At 48.9% G+C, this 15171-nt stretch overlaps 1 protein-coding gene across 3 annotated transcripts in view; it reads left to right on the plus strand.

Moving 5' to 3' along the window:
• Scn10a (sodium voltage-gated channel alpha subunit 10) overlaps window positions 1-15171 on the plus strand; it is a 96011-nt gene that overhangs the window by 37846 nt on the left and 42994 nt on the right. For all 3 annotated transcript variants that reach the window (XM_087905150.1, XM_087905151.1, XM_087905152.1), the window contains exons 11-13: window positions 3306-3599; window positions 6301-6415; window positions 13678-13916. In XM_087905150.1, coding sequence (XP_087761276.1) covers window positions 3306-3599; window positions 6301-6415; window positions 13678-13916 — 648 coding nt within the window. The remainder of the gene's footprint in view (window positions 1-3305; window positions 3600-6300; window positions 6416-13677; window positions 13917-15171) is intronic.

Consider the following 15171-nt stretch of genomic DNA (forward strand, 5'->3'; position numbering starts at 1 on the left):
CCCTCACCAAGTCTCTCCTTCCACCTCCCCACCACCTGGAGAGGGTGCAGCTCCTTTCCTTAGGCCTCCGCTTTGTTCTCTGTCACTGTCATAAACAACCACGACCACAAGCAAGCTAGGGACAATCCCTTTCTACACTCTGAATATGTATTACTCTCATTGGTTAATAAAAAGCAAAGCTGACAGGCCGGTAGCTGAGCAGGAAATTAGATGGGAAAGCCAAACTGAGAATGATGGGAAGAAGGAGGGCAGAGTCAGAAGAGATGCCAGTCAGCCGCCGTGCATGCAGGGTGTGTAGAAAATGAGGTAACAAGCCATGAGTCATGTGGTAAAGCATACATAGAAATATGGGTCAATTTAAGGATAAGGGCTAGCTAGTAATAAGCTTGAGTATTGGCTGAGCATTTATAATTAATATGAGCCTCCAAGTTGGTTATTTGGAACCCGATGGTTGGGATAAGAAACTCTGATTACAGGTTCCTTTCACCCTACAACTTCCAGGTCACAATCCATTATTGAGGGAAGTCTGGGCAGGAACTCAAAGCAGCAATTCTGAGGCAAGAACTGAAGTAGAGTCCATAAAAGAATAGTTGGCTCCCTCTGTGGTTCACATCTTCAGCCCCTCTGTGGGCTTGAGCATCCTACATCAATTAGCAATGAGGAAGATGCCACGTAGGCATGCCTCCAGGCCAGTCTGATGGAGATAATTCTTTGACTGAGGTTCTCTCTTCCCAGGTGGGTCAAGTTGACAGTCTGGATTATCTAACCCAATTGCTCACGTGAAAGAGAAGTTCCTCACATGTGGAGGGAATAAAGGCAGCTTTTGAGGGTTGCTTTCCGCCATTTGTATCCCTCTAACCTTCCTTCCTGTGCTCACAGGAAGAATGCTCTCCTCAGTTGACAGCCCCCAGAGTTACACAGGCACCTACACTCACAGGCACACTTGCACACACTCTGGCCTTGGAGAGGCGCCCATGATGGAGCACCTGTTACACCTGCACCCTTCTTACTCTGCTCTGCCTCTTTGGAGCAGCACCTGAAATGCACAGGGCACAATCAAAGTTTCAAAGGGAATTTGACTATTACTCTGACAGTCACAGAAGAAGGTAAATCACGACTTCCGTGGAAATGCTAATGACACAGAATTAGGCTTGAATTTCTCCCCTTCAGTCAGCCCCATACAGATTAGCACCCAAGTGTCCAAGAGTGCCTCAATCCTCTTCCTCCATGTTTGTTTTGCTTGTAAATAGATCTCTGAAAGTTTTCATTTTTTTTTCGGACTAAAAGCAATTGTATAGATGTTAGAACTAAGACATGGAAAAGAGATCATCACCCATCATTCGACAGACAGACTGGTTTTAAAATAAATGGTGGCAAGGAGATGCTGCCAGCCAAACACTGGTCCTAGATGCTTCTCTTTGTTGACAGAGGTTTCTGTCCCACCCGGTCCTGCAGCCATTCAGTCCCAAAGAAACACACAGAGGTCTACATTAATTATAAACTGGTTGGCCTATTATTTCAGACTTCTTATTAACTCTTATAACTTATATTAGCCCATAATTCTTGTCTGTGTCAGCCAAGTGACTTGGTACCTTTTTCAACGAGACATTCTCATCTTGCTTCCTCTGTGTCTGGATGACGACTGCAGACTGACTCTTTCCTCTTCCCAGAATTCTCCTGTTCTTGTTGCCCCACCTACACTTCCTGCCTGGCAGGCCCGCCTATACTTCCTGCCTGGCTACTGACCAATTAGCATTTTATTAGATCAGTACAAAGTACAAATCTTTACAGGATATAAAACCATTGTCCCACAGCATCACTTGGTTTCCTCCTTAATTCGCTTGGTGCCCAAATCTAAACAACTCTGTCTTCTTATCCTTAATATGGGTTTCCTAATCCTCTTCTTTGCCTACAATATGGGAAGAACTCATGGGTTTCTGTGAGTGCCGCAATCCTGGTACATATATCCTAAGCAGAATGTTCTGTGTATGACCCTTGACTGGCAATAGTAGTAGCTGAACAGGATTAGGCTCCAAGTAACCAAGAAAAGAAACCTCAAAGGGCTTGGGAGATGGCCGAGCTGGTCCTGTGTGTGCCTTACAATCACAAGGACCTGAGTTCAATCCCCAGAACCCACACTGAAACAAAGAACATGCCAGGCATGGTGGGGCTATGCTCTTGCAATCCCAGCACTGGGGAAGCAGAGGCAGGAGGATGCCTGGGGCTTGTTGGTCAGATAGCATCTTTGGTGAGTTCCAGAGCAGTGAGAGACCTGAGAAACAACCATGAGGCTGTCCTCTGACCCGTGCACACAGGACAAGAGCACACACAAAGACACATGTGTGAGAGGGAGGAGGGAAAGAGCTCACTCGCTCAGTTTTATGACATAAGTTAGGGGAATTCTAGCAGCAACATGTCCTGCTTTAGTTGCTTAGCAAACAAAAGGAATTAAGAAGAAATTAAGGGCACCATGACCAGAGTTCAGTAGGGAGCCATTGTTTAGATTTTAGAGGAAGCATGTATAATATGAGCACAGGATTGACCACTTGCTATGGCCAGATTCCCATGGTCATGAGAACTAGCAAACCCCACTCAGGAGCTCTGTGGGGGTGCTATGCATGAGAATTTGGGAACCTGAGCTCTTCCTCTGGATCTGTAAGCCTCACAGCTCTCTCGATGGAAGCTTTTGATGGGAAATGTTTATCGATTTGGAAAAATGGCATTATTCTTCCAAGAAATTGGGCTGCGGCTCTTCTTTCAATCACCCTATTCAAAGTTGGTCTCAGGGGATCCTGCCAACTCATTACACTATAAAGCTCTTGTCTCCTCTATTCCGACACAAACCCTCACACTCACAAAGATGGAATCCAGCGACTTGAACATCTTAATTTTCAGACAGCAAAGCGTATTTATTCAAAACCCATAGTCCAAGCTCCAATCCAAGCATATCCTTAGGTCATGACATTTCACTCACAGATTGGAACCCAAAACAGTCATCTCTGAGCCTGTTGCCAAAGGCTGACAAACATCTGGCTGGTCCAGTGATATCTGATAATTATAACCTGTATGCTGGTCTTAGGCACCCTGTCAATCACCCCGCTACCCCCTCTCTTCTTCTTCTCCAAGTCTGTCTAGGCTGTCCTTTTCCTGGCTTCTCCTCATGTCTACCCAGATCATCTTCAGGTCTTTATGTAACTGTGGGAAGGTCACAAGACACAGACATGGGTAGAGGGAAGTGTGTACTGGATTCAAAGAGGATCACTCCAACCCTATCTTTTTTCCTGCTCCCCCGGGGCAACGCCCAGTCTTTCCTAGGCCTTTCTTCTGGAAGACGCAGAGCTAGCCACGGCAGTGTGTTCCACTTCCGAGCACCCGGCCAAGATGTCTCATTTCCCGATGGGATCACAGATGACGGAGTCTTTCAAGGGGACCACGAAGGCCATCGAGGTTCCCTGGTGCTGAGCAGGGGTGCTGGGCAGGCAGGTCCTCTCCCCAAGAGCCCATTGCTTCAGTCTCCCAAGCCTGGTCCTGGGCATGGGGAAGAGGGACCGCTCACACTGCCCACTGGTGAGCTTGCTGCTGGAGGTCCTGAAGGCCTGGTGAGTTTGTGCATGCACCATACTCTGTCTTCCAAGAGAAGCCATTTGCCAATAAGCGTCATCAATGGAAGAGTCTTTAACAATATCTGTCCCATGCCTCCACACAACTCTTCTTTTACATGCAGGGCAGGCCAGGCCCAGAAAAGCTACTGGGATTGTTTGTGGTGAAGGTGTTGTCCGTCATCTCTGCAGACATGCAGGTGGTTGGTTTTCCATTTGACATCCTGTGTGTTTCCATCTCTACTTGCCAACATTGCTTTAGAGATGGCCCCGCATGCTCCTTTGATGATTGATAAGGGAAACAAGGTTGCCGTGGGACAATGCTCTTATACCCTGTAAAGATTTGTCACTTGTGTTGGTTCAATAAAACGTTGATTGACCAGTAACCAGGCAGGAAACATAGTCAGAGTGACAAAACTAGGAGAATTCTGGGAAAAGGAAAGACAGAGGCACAGTCATCATCCAGAAGCAGAGGAGGCAAGATGAGAAAGCCTCACTGAGAAAAGGTACCAAGCCACGTGGCTAAACATAGACAAGAATTATGGGTTAATTTAAGTTGTAAGAGCTAGTTAATAATAAGTCTGAACAACAGGCCAAACAGTTTATAATTAGTATAAACCTCTGTGTTTCTTTGGTACTCAATGGCTGTGGGACTGGGTGGGACAGAAACTTCTGTCTACACAAGAGGTCCTTGTGTATAAGCTTATCACTCTGAGAAAACTGTCCCTGAGGTTTGACAAAATCCTGAGAGGTTCTCAGGACAGATCCTGATAAAATAGCAGTGGATTTGGTCCAACTTACAGGATGAATAACTCATCGCAATGCCACAGACTAGGGACAGGAACTGACGTCCGCCAGTCCTTGAGAAAATATCCACAGGGGATATAACAGCAAGCCTAGGACTCCGTGTTGAGCTGGGAGATGCAGTTTAATTTGAGATCTCCTTCAGCATCACAAACGGTGCTTCTGCAGTCCCCACATGCCCTCACTGGCTACCAGACTTACACATACAAAGAGGCTTGTACATCTAAGACACCGTTGTGTGGTTGCTTCCACTGAGTCTGGTGAGTTCGGCAGAACTGGCTCAGGATACCTTGTGACTTGAGATAGCCTGTGACTCTGGATACCATGTGACTGAGGATTCCAGGAAGTAGACGGTCTGCTTCAGCAGCAAGTGTAGGAATTTAGTAAAGTATTCACAGAGGTGTGGGCTGGGCTCCGGGAACTAAGGAACAGTGAAGGACCTGGAGAACAGAAACAGTGAAAGCTGACAGCTAAGGAAAAGGCCCCAAATCAGAACTTGTCAAAATCTGTAGCTGAGGGAGCCGTGGTCTCAGATAGAGAGTCCTGCTGTTGCCAGCTGAAGGGGACAGGGTGCAGACAGCCAACTCTCTCTCTCTCTCCATCTCCCTCTCTCCCTCCCTCCTTCCCTCTCTCCCTCCACCCCCCCCTCTCCTGCTGACCAGTTTGTGTTTCTTGTTGGCCAAGCCTGACCAGAGCCATAGGGTCAATATTTTGCCACGGTTGCCCTCTCTGGCAGCAGAGCAGGAAGTCAGAGGAACAGCTTATCTCTAGGCCAAACAAATCACCAACCCAGAGTTCTCACCCCACAGCCTGGCTCTCTGGGGATGTCTTAGTGCTGTACCAGATCTCACCTCCAGAATTCTCTCTAATCCTGGTCACAGCCACAATCCTAGCTCTTGTGATACAATGAAAGAAGAATCCTTACCAAGCACTGCCAGAGAAAGCAAAGCCTGTTTTCAGCAGGGGAACAGGAAGCAGAAAGTATAGCCTGCAGGTTAAAAGCTGTCCCAGCCAGTAGAATCAGGGCTTAGGAAGTCCTGGTCCTTCTCCCATGTCCGCTCCTGGGGCAGTGTGGGGTGGTTTCCTTCCTGGAGTAAGCAGAGGTTTTCTTAGAAGTTGTCTCTGCCCATGATTTACTCTGCTATAGTTAGATGCATTGGATATAAGGATGTGTATAAGAATGTGACTACCCATAAAGCTGGATATTTATTAGGGGAAAGGGCATGCCTTGGTGTGCTTCTCAGGGAGGGGACCAAGGAGAGACAGCCAGGGTCTGCTGAGACCAGGTTTGCTGCTTTCCCCAGAGCCCTGCCCTTTCTTGTATCTAATAAGCATGGCTGCCTCGTGGCCCAGCATTGAAGCCTCTTAGTTCTCTTCCCCAGTATTCCTGACACCGCCATTTGAATCCTGTTAGTCTGAACCCCAGGAAATGCCCTGCTCAGCATTTTGTCCCTCTCTTGGACGCAGCCCTTACCCTCCTGTGTCTGTTCCTGGGACATCACATTCTTGAGTGTTCAGCCTTAATTCATTCTGGTGAAAATATCCAGTGAGTGTAAGGAGATTTGAAGTCCTTCTGAGGACTTACACACAGTTGTCTTTAGCAAGTTCCCTAATTTTCCAAGTCTCCTTGCCTCCCCTGGGGTTCAGCAAGCTCTTCTACAAACCTCTAGGATCTTTTTGGCTGGACTCAGACCCTCCGACCTGGGCTCTGACTCTTGACCCTGTGTGCCGCTGGTCCTCACAACTGAGCTCAAACACCATGCCTATTTCTTCGAGCTCTACCCGAGAGGCTCGTGGCTTCACAGGGCAGCTCACCACTGTATGAGATGAGCCAATAAGAAGCTAGATGACCTAGCTCTGCTGCTGAAGTGTCTTGACCCTGTTTGTGTCCCAGCAGGCACTTGAGACTGCAGGACAGAAGAAGAATTATCTGTCTGCAGAATACTTGAATGAGCCTTTCCGCGCACAGAGGGCGCTGAGCGTTGTCAGTATCATGACTTCGGTCATTGAGGGTAAGTGGTTCTTATTGACATGCCCATCCTCCATGCTGCAGAGAGTCTAAGCTGGGCCAAGGACCTCTCGCTGGGGCCTGAGATCCTAGATACTCTCTGTCGGCATTTCGTGTTGCACAGATTTCCAAAGCAGAGTCACTGTAGAGTGTAATTCTAGGCTCTCTGGCGGGAGGGAGGAACAGTTTCTTTGAACTGAACCTCTAACAACTGTGCAAAGACTTACCTATTGATTGTTACACAAAGTTATTTGGGGTACACCAAGTTTCTTGTATCAAAGCTCCTTTGATCTATTCTGGATGTCATCTGAAGGAAGTCCTCACACCGTCAGTCCACAGCCTTCGTCCTTATTGTGTGTGTACTGTTGGCAGAACTCAAGAATGCCAGGCGCTCCAAGTGTGCCTGGATAGTCTTGCAACTAAAGTCATGCAACAGTTGGAAAAACCCTCCTCAGAAAAACACCTCTATAAATCATTGGAAACGGTCACTGTTCTCACTGTGACTTCTTCAAGGTCTTAGTACCACTTCCAGGGTGTGCCAGGAACTCACCAGCCTTTCACTGCCTGGCCTGACAAAGTGACTTTTCATGTTCTCCACAGTGGTAACTTTGACCATTGTGACTTCATTTCTGTCTCAAGCACTCATTGTGCCAAACATGGGAAAGCAACATAGGTAGATTAGCCAATCTATTTCACCAAATCCTTTCCAGTCCTGGGTGCTGCCACTCAAGTGGGACTGGGTCAGTCTACTGAGGGATGTGCGTGTGATCCAGCTGAGGGGCAGGAGAAGAAAGGAGGTGGCGTTGGGTGATGGCAGTCTGTACAGAGTCCCCAGAGAACAAGGTTGTGACCTCTTCTCTGGGCATAGAGGCTATTCTAGCCTAGCTTTTATTTCGCATGGGGTGGGAAGAATTTTGTTTTTGACAAACCCATCTACTTACATCCCCAGTAAAGAAACCTCACTTGGCTTCAGAGGGTGCTCTGGTACAATTCCAGTAGCTTGAGTTTTCAATTATTCCATGGAACTCCTCAGAAAGATTTATTTATTCAAACATCTGTTAGACATCTGGCATTGTCCCAGGAGTCTGTGATTCCATGAGAGCAAGGTACACACCTGCTCCCATGGACCGTGCACCCTGGAGACAGATGAACAGCACAGGTAGAGAGCAAGTAGCGATGAGGGATGGAAAATAAAGGAAGGCAATGGAGAGTAGGGGTTCTAATGGGGTGATATTAGATGGGGCGGTAGCAAAAGGAAGCATCCCTGGGAAGAGCAGCAATCTGAACCGAGCACGGGGAATCGGCTGTGAAAACCGTGAGAGACGTTCCTCAGACTTAAACACCTAACCAATTTTCAGGGATAAGGCAGAGGCTGGCCCTGGTCTTGTGGCCCCCAAATTCCAGAACAGGGAGAATGAAGTAAGAGGAGTGGGTTCTAGATCAGCCAGGGCTGTACCATATGACCTGACCCAGAAAGAAAGATGGGCCAGGTGGTGGCAGTGCACGCCTTAACTCCCAGCACTCAGGAGGCAGAGGCAGGTAGAGCTCTCCATGAGTTCGAGGCCAGCCTGGTCTACAGAGTGAGTTACAGGACAGTCAAGGCTGTTACACAGTAAAAACCTGTCTTGAAAACAAATACCAAAAAAAAGAAAAGAAAAGAAAGGAAGATGGGTGTGATAAAAAAAAAAATATGACCCTAGATGTACCCTGCTTAGACCAGAGAAGGTCAAGAGCCCACATGTCTGGGTTTGTATCTGGGTTCTACCACTTATAGCATAGTCTATGACTCCAGGGTTCTCTTGACTTTCTGTGCCTCAGTTTTTCTCAGTGGTATGTTTACCCTGTACTGTTTTTGCAAGGGTCTAGAGACTTAGGTCAAATATGTAGTAGGCACATCAGATACCACCTACTGTTATTCACCAGTTTTAAACCCCGCAAGGGCAAGAGGCGTGACCGCTCTGCTCAGAGCTGGATCTCGGGTGCAATGTGTGGCACGCGGTAGGCACTAACACACAGTTGCTAAGTCTGGTAGATAAGCACTCTGCACACAGGAGATGAGAGGAGAACAGTGCTGACTGGTAATGCACTGAATGATAAAAACGTAAAATGAAGAGTAATCAGAGATCTTGGGGCGGGAAGAGAGGACCATGAGAGAAGTGGGAAAGTCAGGAGACACTGTATTAAAGCTGGGTAAAGATGACTCCAGGTTAGGCCGGAGCATCTAAGGATAAAGTCCATCAACTTCTTCAGCTGGGTGTTACATCTATGATGGGGTTCAGGAGAGAGCCCCATGCCATCAGCATCATGATGGGATCTGCAGGACCAGTTCCTTCAGGGTGATTTGCGAGAGAAGGTTTGGCTCAAGTGCATGACTGCTAACTTCACTCAAGACCTATGAGCCTTCCCTGCTTGGCATGCAAACTGAGACTTGACAGTCATCCAAACCAGGAAGCCAGGCAGAAGCTCACAGCGAAGGGTACAGTTGTTACTGCACACATCAGGAGAGAAGGATACGAGACAAGTCACCAGCGGGGTGCTGAGTGTCTTGGTGGAGAAATACAGGAAGCTAGGAGATGTGGGGGAAGCTTTGCCGGGGGTCAGGGAAGCACCCTTGGCAGCAGATCCTGAAACAGTCATTTAAAAGCCTGAGCTATCTGACGGGGGCCTCAAAATACAGCTAGGGAAGCAGGCTGGGGGCAGATTCACAAAAGCCCCTGGGCTCTAAAGGACTTTGGACTTCATCCAAGAGCAGTGGGACGCCATTAAAGGGCTGGAGGCAGGAGAATGCAATTCTGAAACTTGCAGAGAATGGAATTTGAGTGGGAGGGTGTTGGCAGCGAAAGCAGGAAGAAGTCAGATGAGAGCTGGAAGAGCTTAGCCCTGGGGGAGTGGCAGCAAGAATGATGGAAATCGGAAGGACTGCACAGGTCTCTGAGGGGCGTGAGATTCAGAAGTTCACAGTGCACATGGTTCCGGGACAAGCCACCAAAGGTGCACTGGAGCAGTGACTCATGTGAGCATTGTAGAGAGGACCAGAGAGCCTCCGAGGAAAGCCATGAGAAAACGTGTAAGAGTCTGGGACGTGTTGAGCGTGAAGTACCCTGGGAACATCCAGGTAGCAGTGTCTGGTAGGAAGCTGGCTTGATGCTCAGTGGTTCTAGAATTAAGATGAGGCCAGGAACCTAGAGATGTATATTCCATAGCAACCTGAAGCCAGACAGTGACTTTCAAAAGATGCAGGAGGATGAGGTAAGATCCAGGAGAAGAACTGGGGCTGGGTTTTAGGCAGCTACAGCTGTGATGGTTGAGCAGAAGCGATGGGGCCATTGGAAGAGACCGAGGAAGATAAAATAAGAGAGGACCCCGAAGTGGAAGAGACAAGGGTCCAGATTCCTTCCGGGAGGACAGAAAGGTCAGCAGAGGCAAAGCTGTGGAGATGGCAGGTGACATGTACTGCGACTTGACTCGTGTGGGAGTTTCTGGTGACATGCCTGAGATCATAAGAGGCAGGGAGAGAGCTCAGTGGGTCAGTTACCTGCCTTACAGGCATGAGGATCTGAGTTCAAATCTCCAGCACCCACGCTAAAAAAGATTGTGCTGGTTGCATGTGTCAGAGATGGGGATCCCAAAAGTTTACTGGACAGTTAGTCTAGCCAAATCAGTGAACTTATAGTTCAATATGAGGCCCTGTCTCACGGCAGTAGGGTGCAGCGTGATAAAGGAGAACACCCGGCGTCTTGCCTTGCCTCCTGTGTTTGAGTGCATAGGCACACTCGCTTGCACGTTCTCACACATGCATCATACATAACATAACACATAAACACAAAAACCAGGCTGGATAGCACCTGGAAAGTGAAAATGGTCCTTTGGCCACAAAAGTGCACCCACACTGCTGGGACACCCGCACAGGCGTGAGTGCACACACGTGAACACACACACACACACATCAAGATCATCATGGCTGGACTGTGAGCAGAGGCCACTCATGAAGAATAAGTGGGCAGTGAGAAGTTGGAAACCTGACTGCTTTGTCAAGAACTCCCGTGAACGAGGAAACAAAAACAATACAGGACGATAGGGGCTGAAGGAAGCCATTATGGTTCTTGGGATTGGGGTTATTTTTCGAGCATATTGACACCCAGAAAGATCTTGGGGAGCAGGAGAGACTGAAAGGGTGCAGAGGGGCATTCAAGTAGATTCTGGAAGAGGTGGGAAAGGATGCTCAAGTGGAGACCGTGGCTGTTATCTCAATGGAGGATGCTCCTCAGAAGAGGAAGTTTCTTTCCCAAGACTGCTGGGAAGCGGGCATGACCACACTCAAGGCTAACCGAGCTGTGATTGCTCTTGTCTCCGTGGTCTTAGTCAAGATCGGTCATGGTAGTTACAGAACAGAGGTGGTTCCATTGATAAGGTGCCACTGTGCAAGTCCGATACCCAGGCCCCTGTAAAAGCTAATCTCAGCATGCCTTTGACTTCAGCACTGGGGGTGCAGACAGGCAGATCCCAGAGCTTTCTGGCCAGCCCATCTAGCCACAGGTTCATGGGGAACCTGTCTTTAAAAAGGTGAGCGAGGAAGACACTGACATTGACCTTGGCATCTGCAAGCATACTGTCTCGTGCACACATGGCTCACCGCGTTCTCTCTCTCTCTCTCTCTCTCTCTCTCTCTCTCTCTCTCTCTCTCTCTCTCTGACAGTGCTGAGCCTCTGCGCACTATGCCTTCCAGACAGGCTGCTTCTGCAGAATGCTATCTGTAAATGTCCTCACTCAACATTAGTTCTCAGGCTTACCTTTTGGTGCCAAAACGGGTCCAGGAAGGTCCACTTTTGTTCCAAACAGGGATGATTGATTTTGCTCCCAGAACACATCAGCTTCTGTACAAAGCTATGCCTTGCCAGTTTTGACATCTGTAGTTTGAAAAACTCACAGTAGGTAATTAGCACAGCACGGTAGTGGAAATAAATAGCCCGGTCTGTGGAAGAGGAACGGACATGTGTACGTGGGAACATACGGAAGTACCACGGTGAGAACACCGTTTCAGCTTTTAGGAAACCAGATTATCCAATAAATACTGTTAATATAAACAACCAAAGAAGAAAACTACACCAATACATTGCTTCCTACCCCAAATAAACCGCAAGTGTACCAAAGGTTGCCATGAAAAATAGTGATATTTAAGGAAAGAAGCAAAGGTGGGTAGGTGTTTAAAAGCCTCACAGTGGAAAAGGCTTTGTATGCAAAGTGTGTGTGTAAGAAAACACTGGGGGAAATGCCCACGTCAGCTGGTACGTCTATCTCCAGGATGTACAGCATGCGGTATGATTTATAGACAAGCCCAAAGCTATGGAATTGCTCTCCATAGAGATGGCCCCAATTACACAGCCAGGCAGATATGCAATGGAGGCCGTGGGAGGGATAAACCTGAGACTCAAGGGAAAAATCAGAAGCTGGACATATAATTTAGAAGTGATCTGCCTGGAAGTGGTTTTGTAGGGCCTTTGGGTTCAATAAGGTACCCAGCGAGACAGCGGGGAGATGGAGTCCAGAGTGTTTGTGCTTGCCAGCACCTCAAGCCAGAAGAGGAAGCAGAGACAAAGCTGAGAAGCAGTAGCCATGGGGAGGAGAGGAAACGCAGGAGTTAGCCTAGGCTGTCAGTGCTGCAAGAGACAGGGCTGCATTCTGTTTGAAGTTGGGAGGAGGAAGAGCCAGACACTAGGGTCTCCAGAGAAAAGAGGAAAATTTGAGATTACGTTTAGAAAACTTCCCAGGAAGTTTGCTGTTGAAGAGGCAGAAGATGTGGGTGTGGGTGTGTATGGTGTGTGTGTGTGTGTGTGTGTGTGTGTGTGAGAGAGAGAGAGAGAGAGAGAGAGAGAGAGAGAGAGAGAGAGAGAATACATGGTCCAGAGGGACCTTCTCTGAAGCTGAGATACAATTAGAGTGTGCTGGCCTGCTGACACATGGAGGCTACCTGGGGGTGGAGAAGGGGGCTGAGTAGCTGAGAAGGCTTCTATGCGCATCAGAGAGCTGCAGCTCCCCGTGCTCCTGTAGACACGGAGGCAGGAGGTGGACAAGGTACAGGTTCCCATGCTCTTGTAGACATGGAGACAGGAGGAACTGTTTCGTGAATAGTTCTCAATTCTGAGGGAGATAAAGGAAGCTCATGAGTACAGAATAGTGAATATTCTGGAAGGCTGGAGGATCAGATTTGGATATGGTTTAGACATTGTATTTTTAATTTTTATCTTTTTCATAATTTCTTTTTAATAAGATAAACTCATACTGGGTTTCACTGCATGCTGGATGGGGTTTCTGACTCAAGGGTACCAGTCACCCTTGCAGTGCTCCTGGGCAGAGATTGGCAGAGGCTTAAGGGTGGCTTAAGTAAGGTTGAGTGTGTATTTTGTCCAGCCATGTTCAGCTGGCTGGGTTCAACTGTGGTTTACACATAGGGAGTTTTGCCAGGCAAGCAGAGGAGGAAGTAGGTGAAGGGACTGAGCATGTCTACAAAGAAGTGGGCAGGGGACGGGTGTGAAATCCAGGTGGGGTAAGTTGAGAAGTAAGGGTATGGTTGGGGCAGTGGGCAGTTAGTAAGCGAGGTCAACCTGCAGGGAGAGCGCAGTCCGTGTTTGTCTTGCAAGCGTGAACACCTGAGTTTGATCCTCAGAACCATGCAGTGAAAAGCCAGACATGCAGCACACGCACGGTCACTGTGCTGGCAAGGCAGGGACCCCTGGGGTTTCAGGCAGGCCAGTCTCACCTCCTTAGTGAGTTCCAGGCTAACAAAAGACCATTTCACCAGGCATGGTGGCACATGCCTTTCATCTCAGAACTCAGGAGGCAGAGGCAGGGGGATCTCTGTGAGCTTGAAGCCAGCCTGGGCTACAGAGTGAATTCCTGGCTAGCCGGGGCTACATTGAGAGGAAGAGGAGGCAGAAGGGTCAATGCCTTAGGAATGACAAGTAAAGTTGTCCTCTTGCTTCTACACTTAAATACATGATGCATGCACATCAACATGCACATATATGGAGAGAGGGAGAGAGATGGAGACATACCAACAGGCTGAGGGACTGGGTGAATGGGTGGACTGGGGAGACAGGACCAAAATCCTATTGCTCCACAAGTAGAAACTGGGAGGCATGGAGATGAGGGCCAGAGTGAGATTGACCCTGAAGGTGACCAGTATTGGTATGGAAGGGTCTAGACTGTGACCACAGGATGGGGGTCCAAGGCGACATGTGAATGACATCTGTCACTGGCGTCATGCAGAGCTTGAAGATTCTAAGCTGAGGTGCCCGCCCTGCTTGATCAGCTTGGCTCAGAAGTGTCTTATCTGGGAGTGCTGCCCCAAGTGGATGAAGTTCAAGATGGTTCTCTTCGAGCTGGTGACCGATCCCTTTGCGGAGCTCACCATCACCCTCTGCATTGTGGTGAACACCGTCTTCATGGCCATGGAGTACTACCCCATGACCGAGGCCTTCGAGGCCATGCTCCAAGCCGGCAACATTGTGAGTGACCTGGCAGCCGTGGTGGCCTGCTCTACCCATCACAGTGGGGGCGCTGGGTGGGTGGCCGCATGCTTTCACTGGGTGGTGTGTTGGTATCGCCTGAGAGCAGCCTGGCGGTGGGTTGACCATGAGAAGATGTGAACCCTGAACTCAGGCTGGAGGAGATGGAGGAGCCGAGCTGAGCTGGGGAAAGTTGCTTTGAGATGAGCAAGGAACGTGGATAAGGAGAACTCTGAGGTAGGACGGCTTAGATCCCTTGGCAGAATGCGGAATTAGACAGCTGGATCATGGAGGTCTTGCTGGTCTCTACTCAGAAATGAGGTCATATGTCACGTCCCCCTCAAGGGCAATCTACAGTGTGTATTTGTGTGTTTGTGTGTGTGTGTGTGTGTGTGTGTGTGTTCATATGTCTACATGGGTGCAAAGGCCAAAGAACAACCTCAGATATCATTCCTCAGGAACCGTCCACTTCTTGTTGTTGCTGTTTTTATGTGTTTCTATATTCTTTAAGAATTTCATGCAGTATATTTTATCATGTTCTTTCCTGTCTCCCCTCCTCCCAGCTCTGTTGCTTTGGAGACAGTCTCTAACGGAGCAGGGGTCTCATCAGCTCTGCTAGTCTGGCTGGCCAGGGAGCCCCAGGGATATCCTGCCTCTACCCCGCCCCCACCCCCCCACCCCCAACCCCCCCACCCCCACACCCCCCACCCCCGCTGCTCTGGTACTACAAGTGTGTATCTGTCTATCACCACACCTGGCTTTTTAAGGGGATTGTGAGGATTAAACTCGGATCCTCCCTGCTTTTGTGGCAGTGTTTGGGCAATTGAGTCATCTCCCCAGCCCCCGGATATGACTTTCAGTGTGGTCATTGGAGAGTGGGGGGCAGAGCAGGGGACAGTGGGTACCATGTAGCAAATTCATCCAGAAGACTGATGTGCCCTATATGACGTTACTTTAAACTTGGCCACCCTGGCCCCCTTCTCTTTGCTTTCTCTTGTCCCTGCCTCCTTCCCTTGCTGGCTTTTGTTGCCTGGTGTTGACCTTTAAGGTCACCCATGGGAGTGCAGGTGGGTATGTTGGCCCACCTGTGATCCTGGCATTCAGAAGGCCGAGGCAGGAGATCCCCATGGCAAGCTGACTCTGCAGAGTGGCAGAATAGGTGAGCTCTGGGTTCAAGTGAGAGGCCCCTCAAGGTCAGAGCTCTGTCCTCTGTAAGACAATTGACCTTCAGAGCAAAAGGGAATCTTAAGAAGGC

Source organism: Myodes glareolus, chromosome 4, assembly GCF_982192425.1.
Source record: "Myodes glareolus chromosome 4, mMyoGla1.1, whole genome shotgun sequence".
NCBI lineage: Eukaryota > Metazoa > Chordata > Mammalia > Rodentia > Cricetidae > Myodes > Myodes glareolus.